This window comes from Uranotaenia lowii, chromosome 3 (genome assembly GCF_029784155.1).
Source record: "Uranotaenia lowii strain MFRU-FL chromosome 3, ASM2978415v1, whole genome shotgun sequence".
Taxonomy (NCBI): domain Eukaryota; kingdom Metazoa; phylum Arthropoda; class Insecta; order Diptera; family Culicidae; genus Uranotaenia; species Uranotaenia lowii.
The window spans coordinates 222720763-222739571 of NC_073693.1; the positions used below are offsets into that span (position 1 = coordinate 222720763).

The 18809-nt window shown below is 37.1% G+C and overlaps 3 protein-coding genes and 1 long non-coding RNA gene across 13 annotated transcripts in view; 2 read left to right on the top strand and 2 right to left on the bottom strand.

Moving 5' to 3' along the window:
* LOC129753543 (protein winged eye-like) overlaps nucleotides 1-18809 on the top strand; it is a 531910-nt gene that overhangs the window by 225081 nt on the left and 288020 nt on the right. The window lies entirely within an intron of this gene.
* On the top strand, nucleotides 499-1036 carry LOC129753576 (uncharacterized). The gene is made up of 3 exons (XR_008738949.1): nucleotides 499-637; nucleotides 694-854; nucleotides 910-1036. It is a non-coding gene; the product is annotated as an uncharacterized LOC129753576 (long non-coding RNA).
* LOC129753567 (40S ribosomal protein S25) overlaps nucleotides 7201-18809 on the bottom strand; it is a 458367-nt gene continuing 446758 nt past the window's right edge. Inside the window, exons 1-3 of one of the 2 annotated variants that reach the window (XM_055749405.1) lie at nucleotides 11254-11377; nucleotides 10661-10937; nucleotides 7201-7510 (exon numbers count right to left, since the gene is read on the bottom strand). In XM_055749405.1, the coding sequence (XP_055605380.1) occupies nucleotides 7431-7510; nucleotides 10661-10937; nucleotides 11254-11256 (360 nt within the window). In that variant the 5' untranslated portion in view covers nucleotides 11257-11377 and the 3' untranslated portion in view covers nucleotides 7201-7430. Of the gene's footprint in view, nucleotides 7511-10660; nucleotides 10938-11253; nucleotides 11378-18809 lie in introns of those variants that run through there. The other variant, XM_055749404.1, reaches the window with a different exon arrangement.
* LOC129753561 (uncharacterized) lies at nucleotides 14714-15878 on the bottom strand. The gene is made up of 2 exons (XM_055749397.1): nucleotides 15142-15878; nucleotides 14714-15050 (listed from the first exon to the last, which is right to left on the bottom strand). The coding sequence occupies exons 1-2, from the start codon at nucleotides 15859-15861 to the stop codon at nucleotides 14925-14927; spliced, it is 846 nt and encodes a 281-aa protein (XP_055605372.1). The 5' UTR covers nucleotides 15862-15878; the 3' UTR covers nucleotides 14714-14924.

Below are 18809 nucleotides of genomic sequence, written 5' to 3' on the forward strand. Positions count from 1 at the left end.
ATATTGCACACATTTAGTGGTATGAATAAGGTTTAGCAATTGCTTCGGTAGCGTTTACTTAGCTTGAAATCAATCGAAGCAAAAGTCCAAAGCATTTGCTTAGTTTGGTATGAATAAACATTTGCTTAGCGGATGTGTACTAAAGTCTTAGAACATGTTACATTTAATTATATGTTCTTAAATTTTGATACGATGTTAGGAGCAAATACGCAAACAATTACTTTTACCCATTTCCTTCAAAAGTATAAGAGCGTGCACACCTGAAATGCACATGATCACCCCTAGGGATAATAAACAAACATTCAGACACTGAACCAAAACAGCTGAGAAAAATCGAGAGGGAGGAAGGCTTGTCAGCCAAACATCGATACACTGTTGGATTGTACAAAACGAATGTCGGCAATAAGAAGAAGGAGAGAAACAATTTTTACCCGTGGAGGAGTTTTGTTTCTTGAGTTGGCAAAACTGACGCGTCGGTCACAGAAGTGCCGGGAACGAGCCGCGGAAAAAAGTAAGCCATCCGTAGTGGCATTGTGAAAAGGCCAGCCAACAGCCCGTATTTCTTGACAGAGCTATCAAGCCAGCCTCCCAGGGATCAAGAAAGTCCCCGCGCTAAACAGAAGCCATACGGAGACAGGTAAGCGGCCGAAAATTAAAAGCCCCAGCACATACTAGAGCAGCCCTCAATTCCAGGCAGGACACCACGTCAGCAACCCAGGGCTCGAGAAAATTCCCCGAGGGGAAAAGAGCCAGTGAGCAGCCTACGAAGAAGGACAGGGCCACCACGCTAGCTACCCAGGGCACGAGCAAATTTTCCGAAAGGAAAAGGGCCAAAAAGCATCATCCGAGAAAAGGTAAGCGGCAAAAATGTGAGGCATCAGCACAGTCTACAACAGCCCTTTGTTCCAGGCAGCGCTCACACGTTAACTCACAGGGCTCAAGCAAATTTCCCAAAGGGAAAAGTGCCGAAAAGCACCACACGCTAGGAGGCTCCGGCGACAACATTCGGCCACATTCCGCCAGCATATCAACATCCAAAAGGGGTCGGAAGTAAGCTGAGGTTAGATTCCATCAACGCGTGCTTTTTCTAACCCCACTTTTCCGTCCCAATAGGACCCCTTTTTTTTTTCTTTTGCCACATTTTGTCACCCGTTGGTGATATTTCGGTTTCCCGGATTCAGCGCTTGGTGACCTATCATCTTCGCCAGTCGTGGGAGCGTTTTTTGGCCAGGAAACCCTTCAGCAAGTTTTGCTGCCTCTTACAATTTTGCTCGCGATGCCCATTGCATACAAGGCGCCGAGGAGCACCAAAGGTTCCCCAAGGGAAGGAACGTGCGAGAGGAGCGAGTGGCGTCGAGGGATCGGCGAAATCAGCGGAAGGCGTTCCCGGTTGCAACCGGGGGAAAACATCTTGGGTCATCGGATGACAAGCGAGCAGGAGCAATTTCTCCGGAGAATCACCAAAGCGACTGGATTGTCGTTTAACACGAGGATCTGCGCGTTCAGCGGCCCAAGCCGGAACGTGCAGGGTCGTCAGCACAGGCCAGCGAGCTACGAGATTTGTGGCATGTGGGTGCAGCGATATTGGCTCGGTGTGCATCAAGCTGTCGCTCGTCGACAATCTGCAGCCGGACAAACAGGCATCATTGACGTGGTTCCGGACAGCCTCCAAATGGCAGGGCACTCGGAGATGTGCTCCGACAAAAGGTACCCGGAAGATGGGTCAGCAGCATGCAGAAAGGAAGAAATGTAAGTCGCTCTTGAAACTTTGTTATTTTGAGGGAAATAAAATGGGTTTTTCCGAATTTTGCAACGCATTAATGTTGCCATCATAATTATGTTTGCGTTTATATTATTAGTGGCAACAAAGCCATTAATTAATTCGTCACAAACATAGCTTTTGCTTCAAAAAATAGAGCTATCCAACCAGCAGAATCTGAAGTTTTCTAAAGTAAAATGAAAGAAGACGATCAGAAAATTGAAAAGTACGGTTAAGTAGCCTTGAAGTCGACGAAGCGGGTGGTGGGTGTAAGAACGACCGGAATTTTTTTGGTTAATTTGTGCTCGTATGTTGATGTTTAAAGAAAAATGAATACATATTCGAATATTGTCAAACAAAAAATGGCCTAACTTTAATATTTATCATAAGCTCCCCCCCCCCAGATGTATAAAAAAATAGGCAATAGGCGCGCATTTTAATTTAGATTTTTTTCTTAAATCTTAGAATTATATAAAAATGAGAGATCTGTATAATGTTTTAAATTATTACAATTTATTTCTTACTTTGAGCCAATTGGGACTTCTTCCACTATAGCCGGTTTTTTTTTATTTGAAATATTTACTAGACGAACGACAAGAATATGAAAAAAGTTGGGTTATCACTCCGACTTTTCTTTATCCATGTTGAAAATGCCTTTTTGAATTGTTTTGAAGTGAAATATTGCTAATTTGATAAATTCATAACGTTATTAAAGAATTTTTTATTAGAAAAGTCTGCTACCGAGCATGCTTAGAAAATAAAGCAATTGCTGGGAGATTTGTCGAGCAATTGCTTCAGATTTGAGCTTTATTCATACCAAACTAGCTTGTTCTAAAAGTAAAAGCTCCTGACTGAGAAAACAGCTGTCAAAAAAACTTTATTCATAACAACCGAAGCAATTGCTTTAAGCGACTGCTCGACTGCTCGATTTAGTTTAGCAAAAGCAATTACTAGGTTTTTTTCATATCACCCATTGCCTCCTTTGAGATAAGCGATGAGTATTAATTTCTAAGCGTGTCACAAAAATGAAAAAAATAGGTGTACTGGTAGCGACATCTTATAGATGTTAGTCCACTTACGAATTTGGTTTGAAACTTGGGTTGGTAATCTCACACACGTTTTCAACACATTTTTGTTCGGGGCCCGATGTCTGTTCTCTGTGCTTGATTCCAGTTGTCACTTAAGCTTAAGCCGAGAAATGTCACTTCGGATGAACTTTGTGAGTTCTTACCTTATTCTCGTACACACAAAACTTTCGGGGCTCCACTTAGCAAAATTTCACTGTTACTTTCCGTTAGCAAAAATATTTTTTTACTTTTGAGTTAGCAAAAAGCTAAATTTACTTGATTTTAGTAATGAAAAAGGTCATTTTACTTGATTTTAGTAAAACGAAGGTTTTTCAGCCGCTATGTTCACAGACTCCAGCCGCCGCGCCAGTTGGGAGAAAATTAAAAAGCTGTCGCGATTAAGTGCGGTTCCGGATGTTCGTTGCTGGTGGTTCTTGTTGGTGGGCAACTTCACGAAGAAACGGTAGCTAAATCGACACCGGATGCTTACAGGTAAGGTCCAATCTTAAAGTGTTTTGATTCTCCAATATTTTAATTTGAAATTTGTGTGTTTGTTTTTTTCCTACCAGGTTGAAAGTGCAACACGAAACCCGCAACAGTCCGGCAATGAAGAAGGACCACAACTGGAATTTCAACGAGCTGCATCCGGAAAACACCCCGGTGCTTTCTTTGATGAAGATGGCATGGCATTTTGCTCGCCAGTAGGTGCGTTCCCAGGATCGAACCTTCCGTTTAACGAAAAGTGTGAAAAAAATTTAAAAAATGTGAAAATTAAATTATAAGTGAATGTAATTTGTGTATTCTATTCAATAATCAAATATTCCCCTGATTTTCCAGAGAAAAAGTAACAAAACATGAAATTACGGGTCCCAGCCATCTTTTTCTCCGGTTTTTGCTAAAAATTTGAGTAAAAATTGCGGCGGCTAACTTTTCCTCTCGTTTGCTGAAATTTTAGTAAAAAAAAATTGCTAAATTGATTGCTAAGTTTCTAGCTGGTCAAATTTGAGCAAAATTTTGCTAAATTCCGGCCTCAGAAATTTTGTGTGTAGTCACCCTGGGTGAGAATCGTCGCATTTGCGTGACGATTTTAGGTGACAATTGTCGGTATCTTTTCAGGTGGTGACGAGATAGAAATTTCATTGAAAACGGAGACGTTAGGCTGTAAATATTGAGTTTCACTACAGTATGATAGTTTAAGAATCAATAAAGAAAAATTCACTTTCATATTTGAATTTTTAAATTTATTCATACAGCGAAACAATTTTTTTACCGTCGTTATTAATAAATTCAAGCATATAAAATTGGGCGAGGTTAATTTTATTTCACTGTTAATATTGAACATGATAAAAAAAACACACTTATATAGCACTTCACTCCATTTTATTCGATTCCCGTCGTTGGGGGAAATTTCACTTGCACCAAGTAGTGGTGATTTCGAATAAATTAAAGGTTCGGCTTCGAAGTCCTGCCCTAAACAATTCTTCCGCACTCCCACGCCTTTCGCCATGTCCCGCGATAAAATCCGCCTTTTGTGTCCCGGCTGGTTGAAGCAGCAGCCATCGCTTGTTGTGCTTTTTTGTTCTTTTCGATGCGAATTCCGAATTCAGCGTTTTCACTTAGGGCGCACAATAATGCCCGTTTTTTTCTGTTGGTTGCTTACGACCCGTTGGTGACCAGTTACAAACCGGAATTATCACAAAAACTTGGAAGATTAGCTCGGAAAATCCGAATTGCTAGCCAAAAAAAATCAATAGAGAACAAATTCTACCATTTTGACAGATGTGCTCATTCGGTCACTCACCTAGAATGAACTTCTGTCACTTTACCCGTATCGACTACGGGAATAAGGTGACAAATCTCACGGTGACTCCGAGGTGAGGTGACAATCATCACGTCACGCGCGGCGCAGAATAAGGGCCATTGCGTACACTGTAAATTTTTGCCTCGATTTCCAGCAAAAAAAATTGCTGGAAACGTTCAGCAATCCAAATTTTTGCTGGAAACCAGCAAACGGTTTTCGAATTGCTGGATTTTTCAGCATTCGGTTATGTGCTTGTCATTTTTGCTGAAAAATCAGCAATCGGTTTTCAAATTGCTGGACTTTCCAGCAATTGATCCAGTTTGCTGGAAAATCAGCAATCGAGTTGTCAATTTGGAGTTTGTTTTTGTTTCGTACGCTGAAGTAAGATGAGATTCTATTTAACGAATTAAGGTTAAATTAATATAATTATTTTATTTTCCAGGCAACCAGGCATCAAGTCAAGGGTAAGTTTTTATTGTACAGGTAGATATTCCATATAGAAGATACTAATCAAAACTATTTTTACAGGTGGCGGATTATCAACATTTTGGTACAAAGCGGCCACGCCAGAGCCGGTGTTAGAAAGTTGTGAAAAAAAAAGTTTTTTTTTTGGAAAATAAATTAATCCCTTATTGAAAATGGGAGAAAATAATTGTTTTTATTGCTTATTATATGCACAGCCAATATTAAACTTTAATTTTGAATTGAAACATAAATTTCATACTAAATACTGCCAGTTGTGTTGAAAGAAATTGCTGGTTTCCAGCAATCTGGATTGCTGATTTTCCAGCAATTTGAATTGCTGGAAACCAGCATTAACGTTTGCTGTTTTTTGCTGGAAAGTCAGCGGGACAAAAACCAGCAAAATTTTGCTGGTTTCCAGCAAAAAAAAATTTGCTGTGTACTATTGGAAAAATTATCCAGAAAACAAAATCGAGTGTCCAGCCAGTATGGTCAGTGGTTTTACTATGAAAAAGTGGAAGCAGTTATCACCATGAACTTCATATTTTTGAGCTTCCGAATGTATGGGAAATCGCCATTTTTTTCATGGTCACGCTGCATAACAATACCCCTTTTCATGATTATTTTCGCCAGAACAGTGGAATGTATGGTCGGAAACTAGGAATTCCAATGTGCATTCACGGTATCGTGGACGATAATAACCGTAGACAATACCTGAGGTTATAGCTAACGAAAACACGCTATAGGCAGCCACCACCAAACCCAAGAAAGAAATCTGTACTCGAGAGCGACTCTACACAATCCTCTTCCCTTCCCCCTAGTTAAATTGATTAACAGTTGAGTAGCCGCGACGATTACGGCCCCCCTCTTAGTAACATCACACTAAAGTGAAATTAATACTCGGCACAAAAACAAAACTTTGAGTAAAATGTCTTATTAAAAACTACTTGTAAGGTACACCGGGGCAAGTGCAAACTCGGGGCAAGTGCAAACGATCAACTTTCCTCTGTTACAAAAAAATTAAAAAATATTTCTTCTTCTAGAAGTTGTTGTTGTTGTCCAAACCAACAATCTGACATAGATAAACTAAACTGTCTTTCAATTATTCACTAAAAACACGGCACTGTTTGATTACACACGAATTCAAGTACGTACTAGACATGAAAAGTGAGTTTTTGTTTTCCTTTTTTTGGCTACAAAAAAGGGCATTCAAATCCGATTTTTCGTCAAAAGGTGAGTGTTTGGGACTGATATTCAGGTGAAAGCAGAAAATTTATGAAAAATTTTCAGTAGACCCTAAAAATTGTGAAAATAATATTCACTCCTGTCAACCCACACTGCGGGGCAAGTGCAAACGACACTACCGGGGTAAGTGCAAACGCACCTTTAAGCCATGTAACATCAGACATTAAAAAAAAATCATCTCAAAAATGGTTCAGCATTATATTAGAGTGGTCAGAAAGGGTATCCAAAGTGTTGTATCTGAAGCGGATATTCAAAATTCCGTAATGCCTTGGCAAATGAAGGTCTTTTGCTTCAAACAACAGTCAGCAAAACTGAAGTTCCAAAAAGTAATTAATATAGCAGAAAAACAGCAAATACATCAAAAAAAGTTGATAAAACATACCGGAACATGTATTAAATTCGTTTTAGTAACGATACACTGACGCGTCTTTGAATAAGTTTGGAAAAAGCATTGCGTTTGCACTTGCCCCCATAAACGGGGCAAGTGCAAACTTAGAATTTTTTTCACAAAAGTGCGTTACTTTTAACCAACATTTTTTAAATTTTCACTTTCTACGGGAATTAGTTGAGAACCATTTTAATGATGTAACGAACGATAATTGATAATTTTTGAAGATTTACATATTTTTCTAGGACATGTGAAAGTTGAACTATGGTGAAAACCGTTTGCACTTGCCCCGGTGTACCTTAAATAAAAAAAAATTCTTTGACATAGCATATTATATGTTGACCCGTAATGACAATTGTTAAAGGGTCTTTAATAAATATTAATAATAATAGCATGTTATTAAATTGAATTTAATTATTGACGATAAGATGGAAATCAGGATTGTCATCATGATATACTTACAGACCAAATGCTCCTGTACGTTTACTTATTTTTAAGTATATTTTCTCATTTACTCCATGGATTTTCGCATACTATCAGCCCGGTTTCCGCGGAAAATATATTTCAGGAACACAGATGTCAACGGGCGCCAATATACTTGGTACATAACCTCCGAGAAATAAAACGCTGTTCTTCCCATTCCCTTACACGCACGAATAATAACGACAGTCCCAATACACCCGAAGACATATCTAGAAGCAACGAAATTTACGCAACTGGATCATCTCCCTTGGTCGTGCGGGTGTAGATAACCTGGGCATGATGGTGAACGACCTGTTTGATCAGACCTGGAAAAGATGTGGAAAACATGGAAAATTAGTCAACAATTTTCCAGCAGATTTGGCTGGATAAGATTGTGAACAAATAAAATTGATACAAGGATTTCTTAATCAATTTCAAATACAGTTTTTATTGTATTTAATTTGCAATTTGACTAGTTTCCATTTGGAGCGTTCAATGAAATATCTGACGCCTTTTACATCCTACAGTCACCATGCTCTGTTGTATATGAATATATAGCAGAGTTACCTGCTATGGACCTTGGATAGTATCGCTACACGACCTGTTGACCACTACTTTATTATAACTGATAGTTTCAGTTGTTTCAGCTCTATTGAAGCGATCCGCTCTATAAGACCAGGAAATCTCACGCCGTAATTACTCAAAGAGATACGAGATATATTGACCACTTTATCAAGACGTTGCTTTTCCCTTAGCCTGGGTCCCCTCACATTACTCCATAGTAGGCAATAAGAAGGCAGACTCCATTGCAAAAGTGGGTGCGATGGGAGGCAACATTTACCAGCGTGAAATCGTCTTCACCGAATTCTACTTCTTGGCTCGGAAAAACTCTATTTTCAACTGGCAGCGCAGATGGGACGAGGATGATTTGGGTCGGTGGCTTTACTCGATTATCTCAAGGGTAAGCCTTAAACCCTGGTTTAATAGATTGGACCTGAGTCGAGATTTTATTCGTATATTTTCCCGCCTCATGTCTAATCATTATTCCTTGAACGCGGTACTCTATCGTATAAATATTGCTGGCAGCATCGTCTGGTCATGTGAGGCCCACCTAGCCGCTAGAGCGAATTTTATAGACTCCATTCGAACCCGAGGAAAACCACCCTTCTCCCCAGTAAGAGATGTACTAGCTGCGATAGACATTGATTACATCTTCGAAATATACCTTTTTCTAAAAGCTATTGATCTTATAATAATAATTTATTCATTGAAATTACGGTAGCCTTAAAGTTACATGTAACTATTGCACAAGGTCAAGGATCTCATCTATGATACTTTTTATTTTCTTTCCCTATCTATTTTCTGTTCTCTTCAAGTGATGATCTAGACCTAAATAAACAATACGGCGAATGCGCAACTGTTAACAAATCCAGATAATCACATAAATGCGTTAAACTCTTTATTTTACATCCGAAAATATGATCTTCTTTTAATTTTTCTTATTTTAGTGAAGTTAAATTTAATTTTTTAAATAAGGCGAATAGATTTTTTTTTATGAGTGTATAATCCCACAGTTCATTCGCCCATTTCACTGTTAATATTTTCTACACTTTGTCCATGTGAAATTGACACTTTTTTTCTTTATGTATGAAGCTGTCAAAAATATGTGTGTTTCCCACCCTGGCGATCTGTGTAAAAATTACTCTGCTTTAGAAACTGTCTGAAAACCGGAAAGATGTGTAACCAACAAACTTGGAAGTTATAGAAGTTGATTTTCTGTTGTGCTTCTAATAATATCCGGGAGCCAGAATTAAAAGGTAGCTTACAGATCTAATTCAATATTTTATTTACTTTAATTGTTGTTTTTCATCTTTCAGATTTTGCCCGGTAGTGAAGAGCTCGGAAGCTCGGAAGCAGCACCGGATCACGAACCGCCGGGGGAACTGCACGCACTGCTTGACTTGCTTGCTGGCATGGACGATCGCTGGGAAATGTCCAGAAAAATAATGGTGGTTCATCCCGAACATTTTTTCCCATGTTTTGAAATGCGCGGAAATAAACATATCGATAGATTTGATTTCCTTTTTATTTTGTTTCATCCGAATTGAATCTGAATGAAAACAAAAAAATTTGTGTAAAATTTGTGGGACTGCTTCCTGACATGATGTGTGAAATTCACACGTGAAAGTTTCGTTAATCAGTGTAACACTTTTTAGTGTTCGAGCCTCGAACACTGAAAAAGTGTTCACCCAGGTAAGCTCAAAATGTGTCAAATTTTACACAGAAAAGTGTCAATTGCGGTATCAGTGTTCCCCTCAAAATTTCGTCGCGAACAAAAAGGCCAATAGTTATTTCGAGATGGAAAAAAGGGCATTGAAGTTTTTGAAATTTGTTTTCCAGGACGAGGAGATGCACAAATCAGTATTTATAAGATCGTTGAATGTGCCAATGTGTTAATGTGATCATTTGGACCCGCTTTCAAGCCGAAATTTGCTTGAATATTGCTTATTTAATGAGTGATCCAAAAGGCGAATAGTCATTCTGCAATTCAAAAGGGCGCTCCAATTTGGCGAATGAACAAAATGAGAACACCAGTCTGTGGTAAAATGGCCCACAGTTATATTTATTAATTTTTTGAAGTAATTAGTACGGAAAAGCTATACTAATCGATCGGGTGATGAAATTAAATCAATTTGAAAGCATTTTAGCGACTTATTTAGGAAAATGATTGTACGCAGCTAAATAGAAAATTGATTTTAGTTTCTGAAACTTGGAATGCGTTTTTCTCAAAACAAAGGTCTTGGCGCATTCGCCGTATTAAAAATTCGATACCGAATTGTAAACATACAAAACGATGTTGGCTCCTTAGACCCTCAAGGTTACCGAGACTATAGTCTCTGTACTCAAAGTATGAGCCGTTTCAAATAAAGGAATTACAAAAATAAAAAAAAATCAAGAAGAATACGGTTTTTCGTGATAATTGTGATATATCAGTATTTTTGTCTAATATTATCGGCGTGTTCGTAAATTGATTTTTTCTATCGAAGTGATTTTTTCTATCGATGTTGGCGTTCGTAAATTAGACAAACTGTATGCAAAAGCATTGGAAGGTGATTTGACATCTACCAAACAAATCGATGCATCACCCAAACAAATCAGTTTACGAACACGCCGTATATAATGAAATATCAACTGTAATTGTTAAAAACACTATCTACAAGATTTGGAAGTAAAGATTCTTTTCTATTTAACAATAACTTAACAAATCCTTGCCCTTGCACAACAGTTACATATAGCTTTTATGCTACCGTAATTTAGAATTAATCAGCCAAATCACTTAACAAAAAAAATAGTCTTGCCGATGGGCAATATATTTGGTGATTCTATGTTTTTTTTGTTCTAAGGTTTTGGGAAAGGGAAGTAAGTATAACTTCTACATAACGATTATAAAATCTTCAAATAAATTTAAAACTTACCCTTCACGCACAACTCTCGCAGTCCTCGCTTGGCCAGGGATCCTCGGATCTTCAGACGTTCGGAAACAACTGAAGGGGTGATCAACTTGTAGGCGGGCACTTCTTTGTACAGTTTTTCGTAGGTGGCCTTATCGAATAGGACCTGGTTGTTCAGCTTATCGCGAACCTTTCCCTTGGACCACTTCTTCTTCTTGGCCTTACCGCCTCCGGATCCCTCCTTCTTCTTCTGCGTCTTTTGCGGCTGCTTTGCCGACGACTTGGTGTCCTTTTTTGGAGGCTACAATCGTGAGGAAACAAAAATTAATTAGTCCATTTTGTTTCCATTCGAATACGGAACATAAACTTTTTCTACTTGTTTTAAGCTATAAGGTTGTCGAACAGTAATATTTTGAAATCAACGCAAACAAAGCAATCGAAGTTCCAAATAACAAGACTTTAAATCTGCTTTCAACCTAAATCTGGCACAATAAATTAAATTTTGAATCATTTCAAAAAAGGAACACGTATTTTTCTGCATAATGGAACAAGAATTAAATGGTGAAATATATTTTATCAACCCTTTTCTCAATCAATTATCACGAAACACAACTTACCATATTGGCAAAACTATTCGGAAAGAACGGCAGCCGTCATAAGGCGAAAACAGGAAACGGGGAAACGCAAACTTTGACAGCGGACGATCTGAGAATTGATAGAGCTGCCAATTTATTAATATCATGGAAGCTGGAAGATTCTTCACAGATATGTACTCAAAATTGGGTAAATAAAATTTTTATTCCTCTCGTGAAATAAGCAATAATAATTGTTTATTGTTGTAAATTCCAATAACTCGAATTTTTATAACAATCATATTTTCACAAGAGCTTTTATTTTCTTTCAGGGTGTCGGCTGTTCAATTTTCACCAAAAAAATGACCAGCATAATATATGAAAATAGTATAATTTTTAGTATTTTTAGTATGAAAATAGTATAATTTTTAACATACAAATTCAACGAATGGTTCAGTGATAATTTTTTCCCCAAAAAATTGTATCTCGGTAGCATTGGTAAAAAAATTTTGATGTTATTGTAGGGAATATAGCAGGTTTAGATTAAATAAAAGAAAAAAAAATGAACAAACGAAAAGTTGGCAACCCTATGTACAGCAGTACAGGAGGGATCACATTACAGTTATTTACTCGGGAACTGATGAGAGCGTTCGTTATAATCAGAGAGAGAAGACTGTGTAGAGTTTCAGAAGAAGAGAGTAATGTGTACGTCAGGAGTGAAAGGAAACGGTTAAATCAGTTTACAGACTAATTTCTATGAGTGAAGATGGCTGTGTAAGAAAAATGAATTTTGTTGAGGAAGTTTTAGAGATTGAGAAGTGAACAGGAGCAGAGCTTAAAAAAGTTGACAGCCTTGCGTGAACGTGAAATTTCTCTCCATTCAGAGTCTTCCGTTTGCGTTCCCTTCATTTCCTTCTATCACTCAATAAGTTCTCTCTGACTGACAGCCTTTACAATTTTCGTTCGCTCTTCTTCTCATTCCATTTGGTCAAAGGTCACAGTCACTTCGAGCCCATGACTGTGAGCTTCGATGTAAACTCAGTCATTCTGATGTTGAATGAATGGAATCCGTTGGAGACAAGTTGAACGTTGTTCTTTGACTTCCTGGCGCACAAAGTGAGAAATGGACCAAAAAGCGTTTTAAATTGATAGCGGCTAAACGGTAAACTATAGAAAGTCAGTGTCTTCGAGACAATTTATCTACACATCAAGGTCTTTCATATTCTTTAAAAAAAACTGCTGAAAAAGTTATCAAAAAAATTTTAAGTTTTTCTTTAACATATATAGAACATGTTATCCAGACTACAAATATTCTAAATTCGAAAAAATTGCGACTTGTTTATGTAAGTTTTTGTATTTTTCGAAGTACCGTAAAACGGGGTAACATTGATCACTGGGGTAAATTTGACCAACAATAAACTTTTCCGCATTATCATCAATAACTCAGTCGGTAGTTTGAATTTTTGAAATATGTTTTCTACGTTTGAAAGTCTATGAATTGAGTATCAAATGGGCAAAATTTGATATGTATTTGAAATTTTTTTCTGTTAGTAAAATATCTATTTTCAAAATCTTAAAATATCTATTTTTCCAAGGCTCGCTAACAAACAGCTCTCCTGATGATACCAAAAAGCATTTAGAAGCTAACAGGTAGTTTTATATGAAAGAACAACTTTTCTTCTTTGTAGATGAACAGTAAGAAGGCTATTTTTATGATCATTTAATGATAAATTTTTGATATTTAAAAAAAGGACATTCAGTGGTATGAATAAGGTTTAGCAATTGCTTCGGTAGCTTTTACTTAGCTCGAAATCAATCAAAGCAAAAGTCCAAAGCATTTGCTTAGTTTGGTATGAATAAACATTTGCTTAGTGGATGTGTACTAAAGTCTTAGAACATAGCTTTTGCTTCGAAAAATAGAGCTATCCAACCAGCAGAATCTGAAGTTTTCTAAAGTAAAATGAAAGAAGACGATCAGAAAATTGAAAAGTACGGCTAAAGTAGCCTTGAAGTCGACGAAGCGGGTGGTGGGTGTAAGAACGACCGGAATTTTTTGTTAATGCGGGCTCGTATGTTGATGTTTAAAGAAAGATGAATACATATTCGAATATTGTCAAACAAAAAATGGCCTAACTTTAATATTTATCATAAGCTCTCCCACATGTATTCGGATCGGGATAATCAGATGTATAAAAAAAATAGGCAATAGGCGCGCATTTTAATTTAGATTTTTTTTTTTAATCTTAGGATTATAAAAAATTATATAAAAATGAGAGATCTGTATAATGTTTTAAATTATAACAATTTATTTCTTACTTTGAGCCAATTGGGACTTCTTCCACTATAGCCGGATTTTTTTTAATTTGAAAAATTTACTAATTGATTTGTTTATTGTCATCTTAGACGAATGATTTTATACAACGACAGGAAGATGAAAAAAGTTGAGTTATCTCTTCGACTTTTCTTTATCCATGTTGAAAATACCTTTTTGAATTGTTTTGAAGTGAAATATTGCTAATTTGATAAGTTCATGACGTTATTAAAGAATTTTTTATTGGAAAAGTCTGCTACCGAGCATGCTTAGAAAATAAAGCAATTGCTATGGGATTTGTCGAGCAATTGCTTCAGATTTGAGCTTTATTCATACCAAACTAGCTTGTTCTAAAAGTAAAAGCTCCTGACTGAGAAAACAGCTGCCAAAAAAACTTTATTCATAACAACCGAAGCAATTGCTTTAAGCGACTGCTCGACTGCTCGATTTAGTTTAGCAAAAGCAATTACTAAATTTTTTTCATACCACCCATTTTCCCATAGTAAGCCCGTGTTTTACAAATGGATAGGAACCTTAACTTTGAAGAAAAAATGAAAATGGAAATAGTGGGAGGGCCTAGGGGAATGTGTGAAGGTAAAATTTCATTTGTATTTTGAAGCTCAAACTATTTAGCAATTATAATTATTTTTGCCCCTAAATGTAGGCAACATCATAGTTTTTTTCGATTATGAATATTTTTAAAATAAAACGTTAAAAATCAAGGTTAAATTGATAAACTAGCATTTTTAAATATTATTTAGGTGTTTTGTATCCTTATGTTCAAGAATACTCGTTAAAACCGTCAGAATAGAGACTGATCAATGTCACCCCAAAGCATCATATTATGCATGCAGAAATAATCCAAAATATAAGCGCTAACAATCATTGCAGCTTTGCCTACTAGCGACACGTCGCATACGTCGCGACGTTAAAAATAATAACGACGCACCGCAAGTTTCCTAGGAGACCTGGAACATGCGATAGATGGCCTAAGGAAAATGTACAGCAAATAACATAAACAATGTTCGAGTACTACATCGAAATCGCCTACTGGACTGAAAAAAGAAAAACAAATCTGTGAATGACAGAAATCTCGCTAGTAAAAAAGCGTCGCTATTCGGTTTGGTGCTTTTTTTTTGTAATTTCTTTATTTGAAACGGCTCATACCTTTAGGCTTTAAGGAGCCAAACTCGTTTTGTTTGATTACAATTGTGTGCTTATATCTAGTTCACTTTTTGAAGAAAAGATAGAAGATAGATAGGGAAATGTGAAAATAAAAAGAATTATAGACGAAGATCAATAGCTTTTAGGAAAAGATATATTTCGAACATGTAGTCCAAGTCTATCACAGCCAGCACATCTCTCACTGGAACATAGGGTGGTTTTCCTCGGGCCCTAAGGGAGTCTATAAAATTCGTTCTGGCGACAAGATGGACCTCGCACGACCAAACAATATGCTCGATGTCATGGTAACCTTGGCCACAACCACATAGATTGCTGCCAGCAATATCAAAACGATAGAGTACCGCGTCTAAGGAACAATGATTGGACATGAGACGGGAAAATATACGAATAAAATCCCGACTCAAGTTCAATCTATTAAACCATGGTTTAAGGCTTACCTTTGGGATAATCGAGTGGAACCACCGACCCTGCTCATCCTCGTCCCATTTGCGCTGCCAGTTGACAAGAGAGTTTCTTCGAGCCAAATAGTAAAATTCGCTGAAGACGATTTCACGTTGATACGTGTCGCCTTCCATCGCTCCCACCTTTGCCAGAGAGTCAGCCTTCTCATTGCCCACTATCGAGCAATGAGAGGGAACCCAAACAAAGGTGATGGTAAAGCGACGTTTTGATAAAGCACTCAAATTATTTCGTATCTTCTCGAGGAAGTACGGCGAGTGCTTTCCCGGTTTTATCGAATGGATTGCTTCAACAGAGCTCAGACTATCCGTTACAATATAGTAGTGTCCATCTGGCCGTGATGCGATACTGTCCAAAGCCCAGTGAATAGCTGCTAACTCCGCTACATATACAGAGCATGGTGGCTGAAGACTGTGAGAGGCGCTAGATATTTCGTTGAACACTCCAAATCCTGTTGTTTCCTCTATAAGAGATCCATCGGTAAAGTACATTTTATCAGCATCGACGTGTCTATATTTAGCTTCGAAAATTCTTGGAATCAGAAGAGGGCGATGCGAGACCGGGATTCCACGAATTTCCTGCTGCATAGACAAATCAAACTGGACAGAAGAATGATCGTAGTCTGGGCTACAAACACGAGTTGGAGAATACGAAGAAGGGTTTACCTGCATTGACATGAGGACATGGTATATAGACATAAATCTAGTATGAAGATTTTGCTCAAGTAACCTTTCGAAATTCACAATCACCAATGGGTTCATGACCTCACACCTGATGAGGAACCTGAGTGAAAGTAAATTGAATCGATCCTTCAGAGGGAGTATTCCTGCCAAAACTTCAAGACTCATGTTATGCGTTGAGGGCATACAGCCCAAAGCGATGCGTAGACAACGGTACTGGATACGCTCGAGTTTGATGATGTGAGTTTTGGCAGCTGACTGGAAACAGAAACTTCCATATTCCATCACTGAGAGAATCGTAGTTCGATACAATTTTAAAAGATCTTCTGGATGGGCTCCCCACCAGGTGCCAGTGATTGATCGGAGAAAATTGATTCTTTGTTGGCATTTTCCTTTCAGATACTCAATATGGGCTCTCCATGTACATTTGGAATCAAACCAAACCCCAAGATACTTAAAACACCTCGATTGAGTGATCGTTCTGCCTAGGAGTTGAAGCTTAGGTTGAGCAGGTCTATGTTTCTTAAAGAAAACAACCATCTCCGTTTTCTGAGGGGAAAACTCAATCCCAAGCCCCAAAGCCCAGGAAGACAATCTGTCTAAAGTATCTTGTAAAGGTCTGTGCAGATGAGACTCAGTAGATCCTGTGACAGACACTACGCCGTCATCTGCAAGTTGTCTTAGAGTGCAGCCTTCAGAGAGACAACTGTCGATATCACTTACGTAAAAGTTGTACAAAAGTGGACTCAAACATGAACCTTGCGGGAGGCCCATGTAAGAGATTCTTCTAACTGCTATATCTCCGTGAGCAAAGTTCAGATGTTTCTCACAAAGCAAGCTGTATAAGATGTTGTTCAATAGTGGAGGTAGACCCCGGGAGTGCAACTTGTCTGATAAAACCTCTATTGAGACTGCATCAAAAGCTCCCTTTATGTCTAGAAACACTGAAGCCATTTGCTCACGTTTTGCGTACGCCATTTGTATCTCTGAAGACAGCAAAGCAAGGCAATCGTTTGTCCCTTTGCCCCTTCGAAACCCAAATTGAGTATCTGAAAGGAGACCATTTGTTTCTACCCATTTATCCAAACGAAACAAGATCATTTTCTCCATCAATTTGCGTATACAAGACAACATCGCTATTGGACGGTACGAATTGGGATCAGACGCTGGTTTTCCGGGCTTTTGGATAGCAATGACTTCGGTTTGGTGCTATACACATAATATTCTGAACAGAGACGAAAACGATTTTTAAATCAAATTAAAAGAGGTCTAATAAATTTCTGCATCCATGTTCTTCATTCATAGGAGTCCAGTACTGGTTTTAAAAATATAGAACATGCCAAATTCCCCGCAACAGAAAAAATAATCGAGAAATATTGAAAAAAGTGATCAATATTACCCCGGATTACGGTAAATCTATTTGTTTACATTTTGTTTCATACGTCACGTGTTTAGCTTGGAAGGAGATAAAATAATTGTTTTTTAAAATTAAAAAAACAATCTACCGTCAACTAGGGCAACATGCAACACTTTTTTTTCAACTTCAATGGCTTTTAAAATATTACCGCTTACAGATAGTCATACCTCTTGTAAATCAAACTTTTTAAGGTTTTTGGGACACCAAACTGGCGTAGTCTGAAAAATTATTGGTTTTATGTTATTTTTAAATTTACAAAAAACTTGCGATTTTCACCCACTAAGAGAAAAAAAATCTGTAATCATGAAAAATCAAATGAACACGTTTGAAAATTTAGTTTTTTTTTTATATATCTGTGATGTCATAACGCTTAAAGCACCAATTGCAGTAAATTTTGGTTTTGTTCGAATTAAATTTTACATTTTTTCTGTCAAAATTTTTTTAAGAAAAAAGTGTTAATCTGCTGCATACATTGAGGAGTAAAAAAAATACATACTACAAAATATTCATTTAACTTGAATCATGAAAATAAATCTTAGGGTGGATTAAATTTTAATGTTAACAAACGCATAATGCAAAACAATCATATTGAACGCGATTTATGAGATTCAGTTTAAATATTTAATTAAAAAAATTTAGTGATAGTCCGAAAAGATTTATACACCAATAGTGATGGTATAGAATAACAAAAGCAATATATAGTTTGTAGATGATATATTAAGCCAATCCTTCAAACTAAGTAAAGTTTTTTACGGCATCGAAAAATGTAAAAGTTTTACATTTATTGCTCGAATTTTAATTTTTTTATGAGAATCAAACACTTTAAAAAACTCTTTCACGATGTTGAAAACTATGTCATCATCAATTTGTTATCATTCAATGTTAACTTTATTACAGTATATTGAAATAAAAATTGAATAAGTGTTGTGGTATACAAATGTTGTATTTGATTTAACCCTAATTTGGCATAATGCCCCGTTTGACGGTATAATTTTTTATGTCATTTCTTATAAAAACAAATTGTTTAAATCGCAAAAAAAAACAACAATGTTGAACATTTTATGTCATCGATCCGGTCATTGCTAAACGAGGAGAAGAAGAAGAACATTTTGAAGACATTATTATTATTTATTAATATCAATATCAAAGGAATGTTAATTGTAGTGCCAACCTCCAGGGGCAAAAAATATCGGAACTTGGTCCCGAGCGGAATAATTTTTTTTTTGTTTCGATTATAGTCGTTTTACCATATTTATGGCATTCGCGACTTTACCGAGCGGAATAATCGCAATCTTAGTGTGTAGATAAGAAAAAATCCTAAATTTTAATTGGAAGTTTGCAGTAAATCTAGTGAAAACTAATGTTGATCAATAACATCCAGTATAAAAACATAGAAACTCAGTCGATCTCTTGATGTTATAGTTGCATGGCATGTTGTAACCATGTGAAAGTTACTGTTCAAGATTACTAAGATTCGTCGCGGTAACGTTAAATATCGAGGAAGTGCTAGTGATTCAGTGGAGAGTGAAACGGACCAGCCTTTAGACCT

Excerpts from the sequence above, each read along its gene's own strand:
- LOC129753561 (XM_055749397.1), bottom strand. The coding sequence starts at position 15,861 with ATGTCTATATACCATGTCCTCATGTCAATGCAGGTAAACCCTTCTTCG. Across the intron at positions 15,051-15,141 it reads TCCACTCGATTATCCCAAAG|ACGCGGTACTCTATCGTTTT; the intron begins GTAAGCCTTAAA and ends ATTGTTCCTTAG.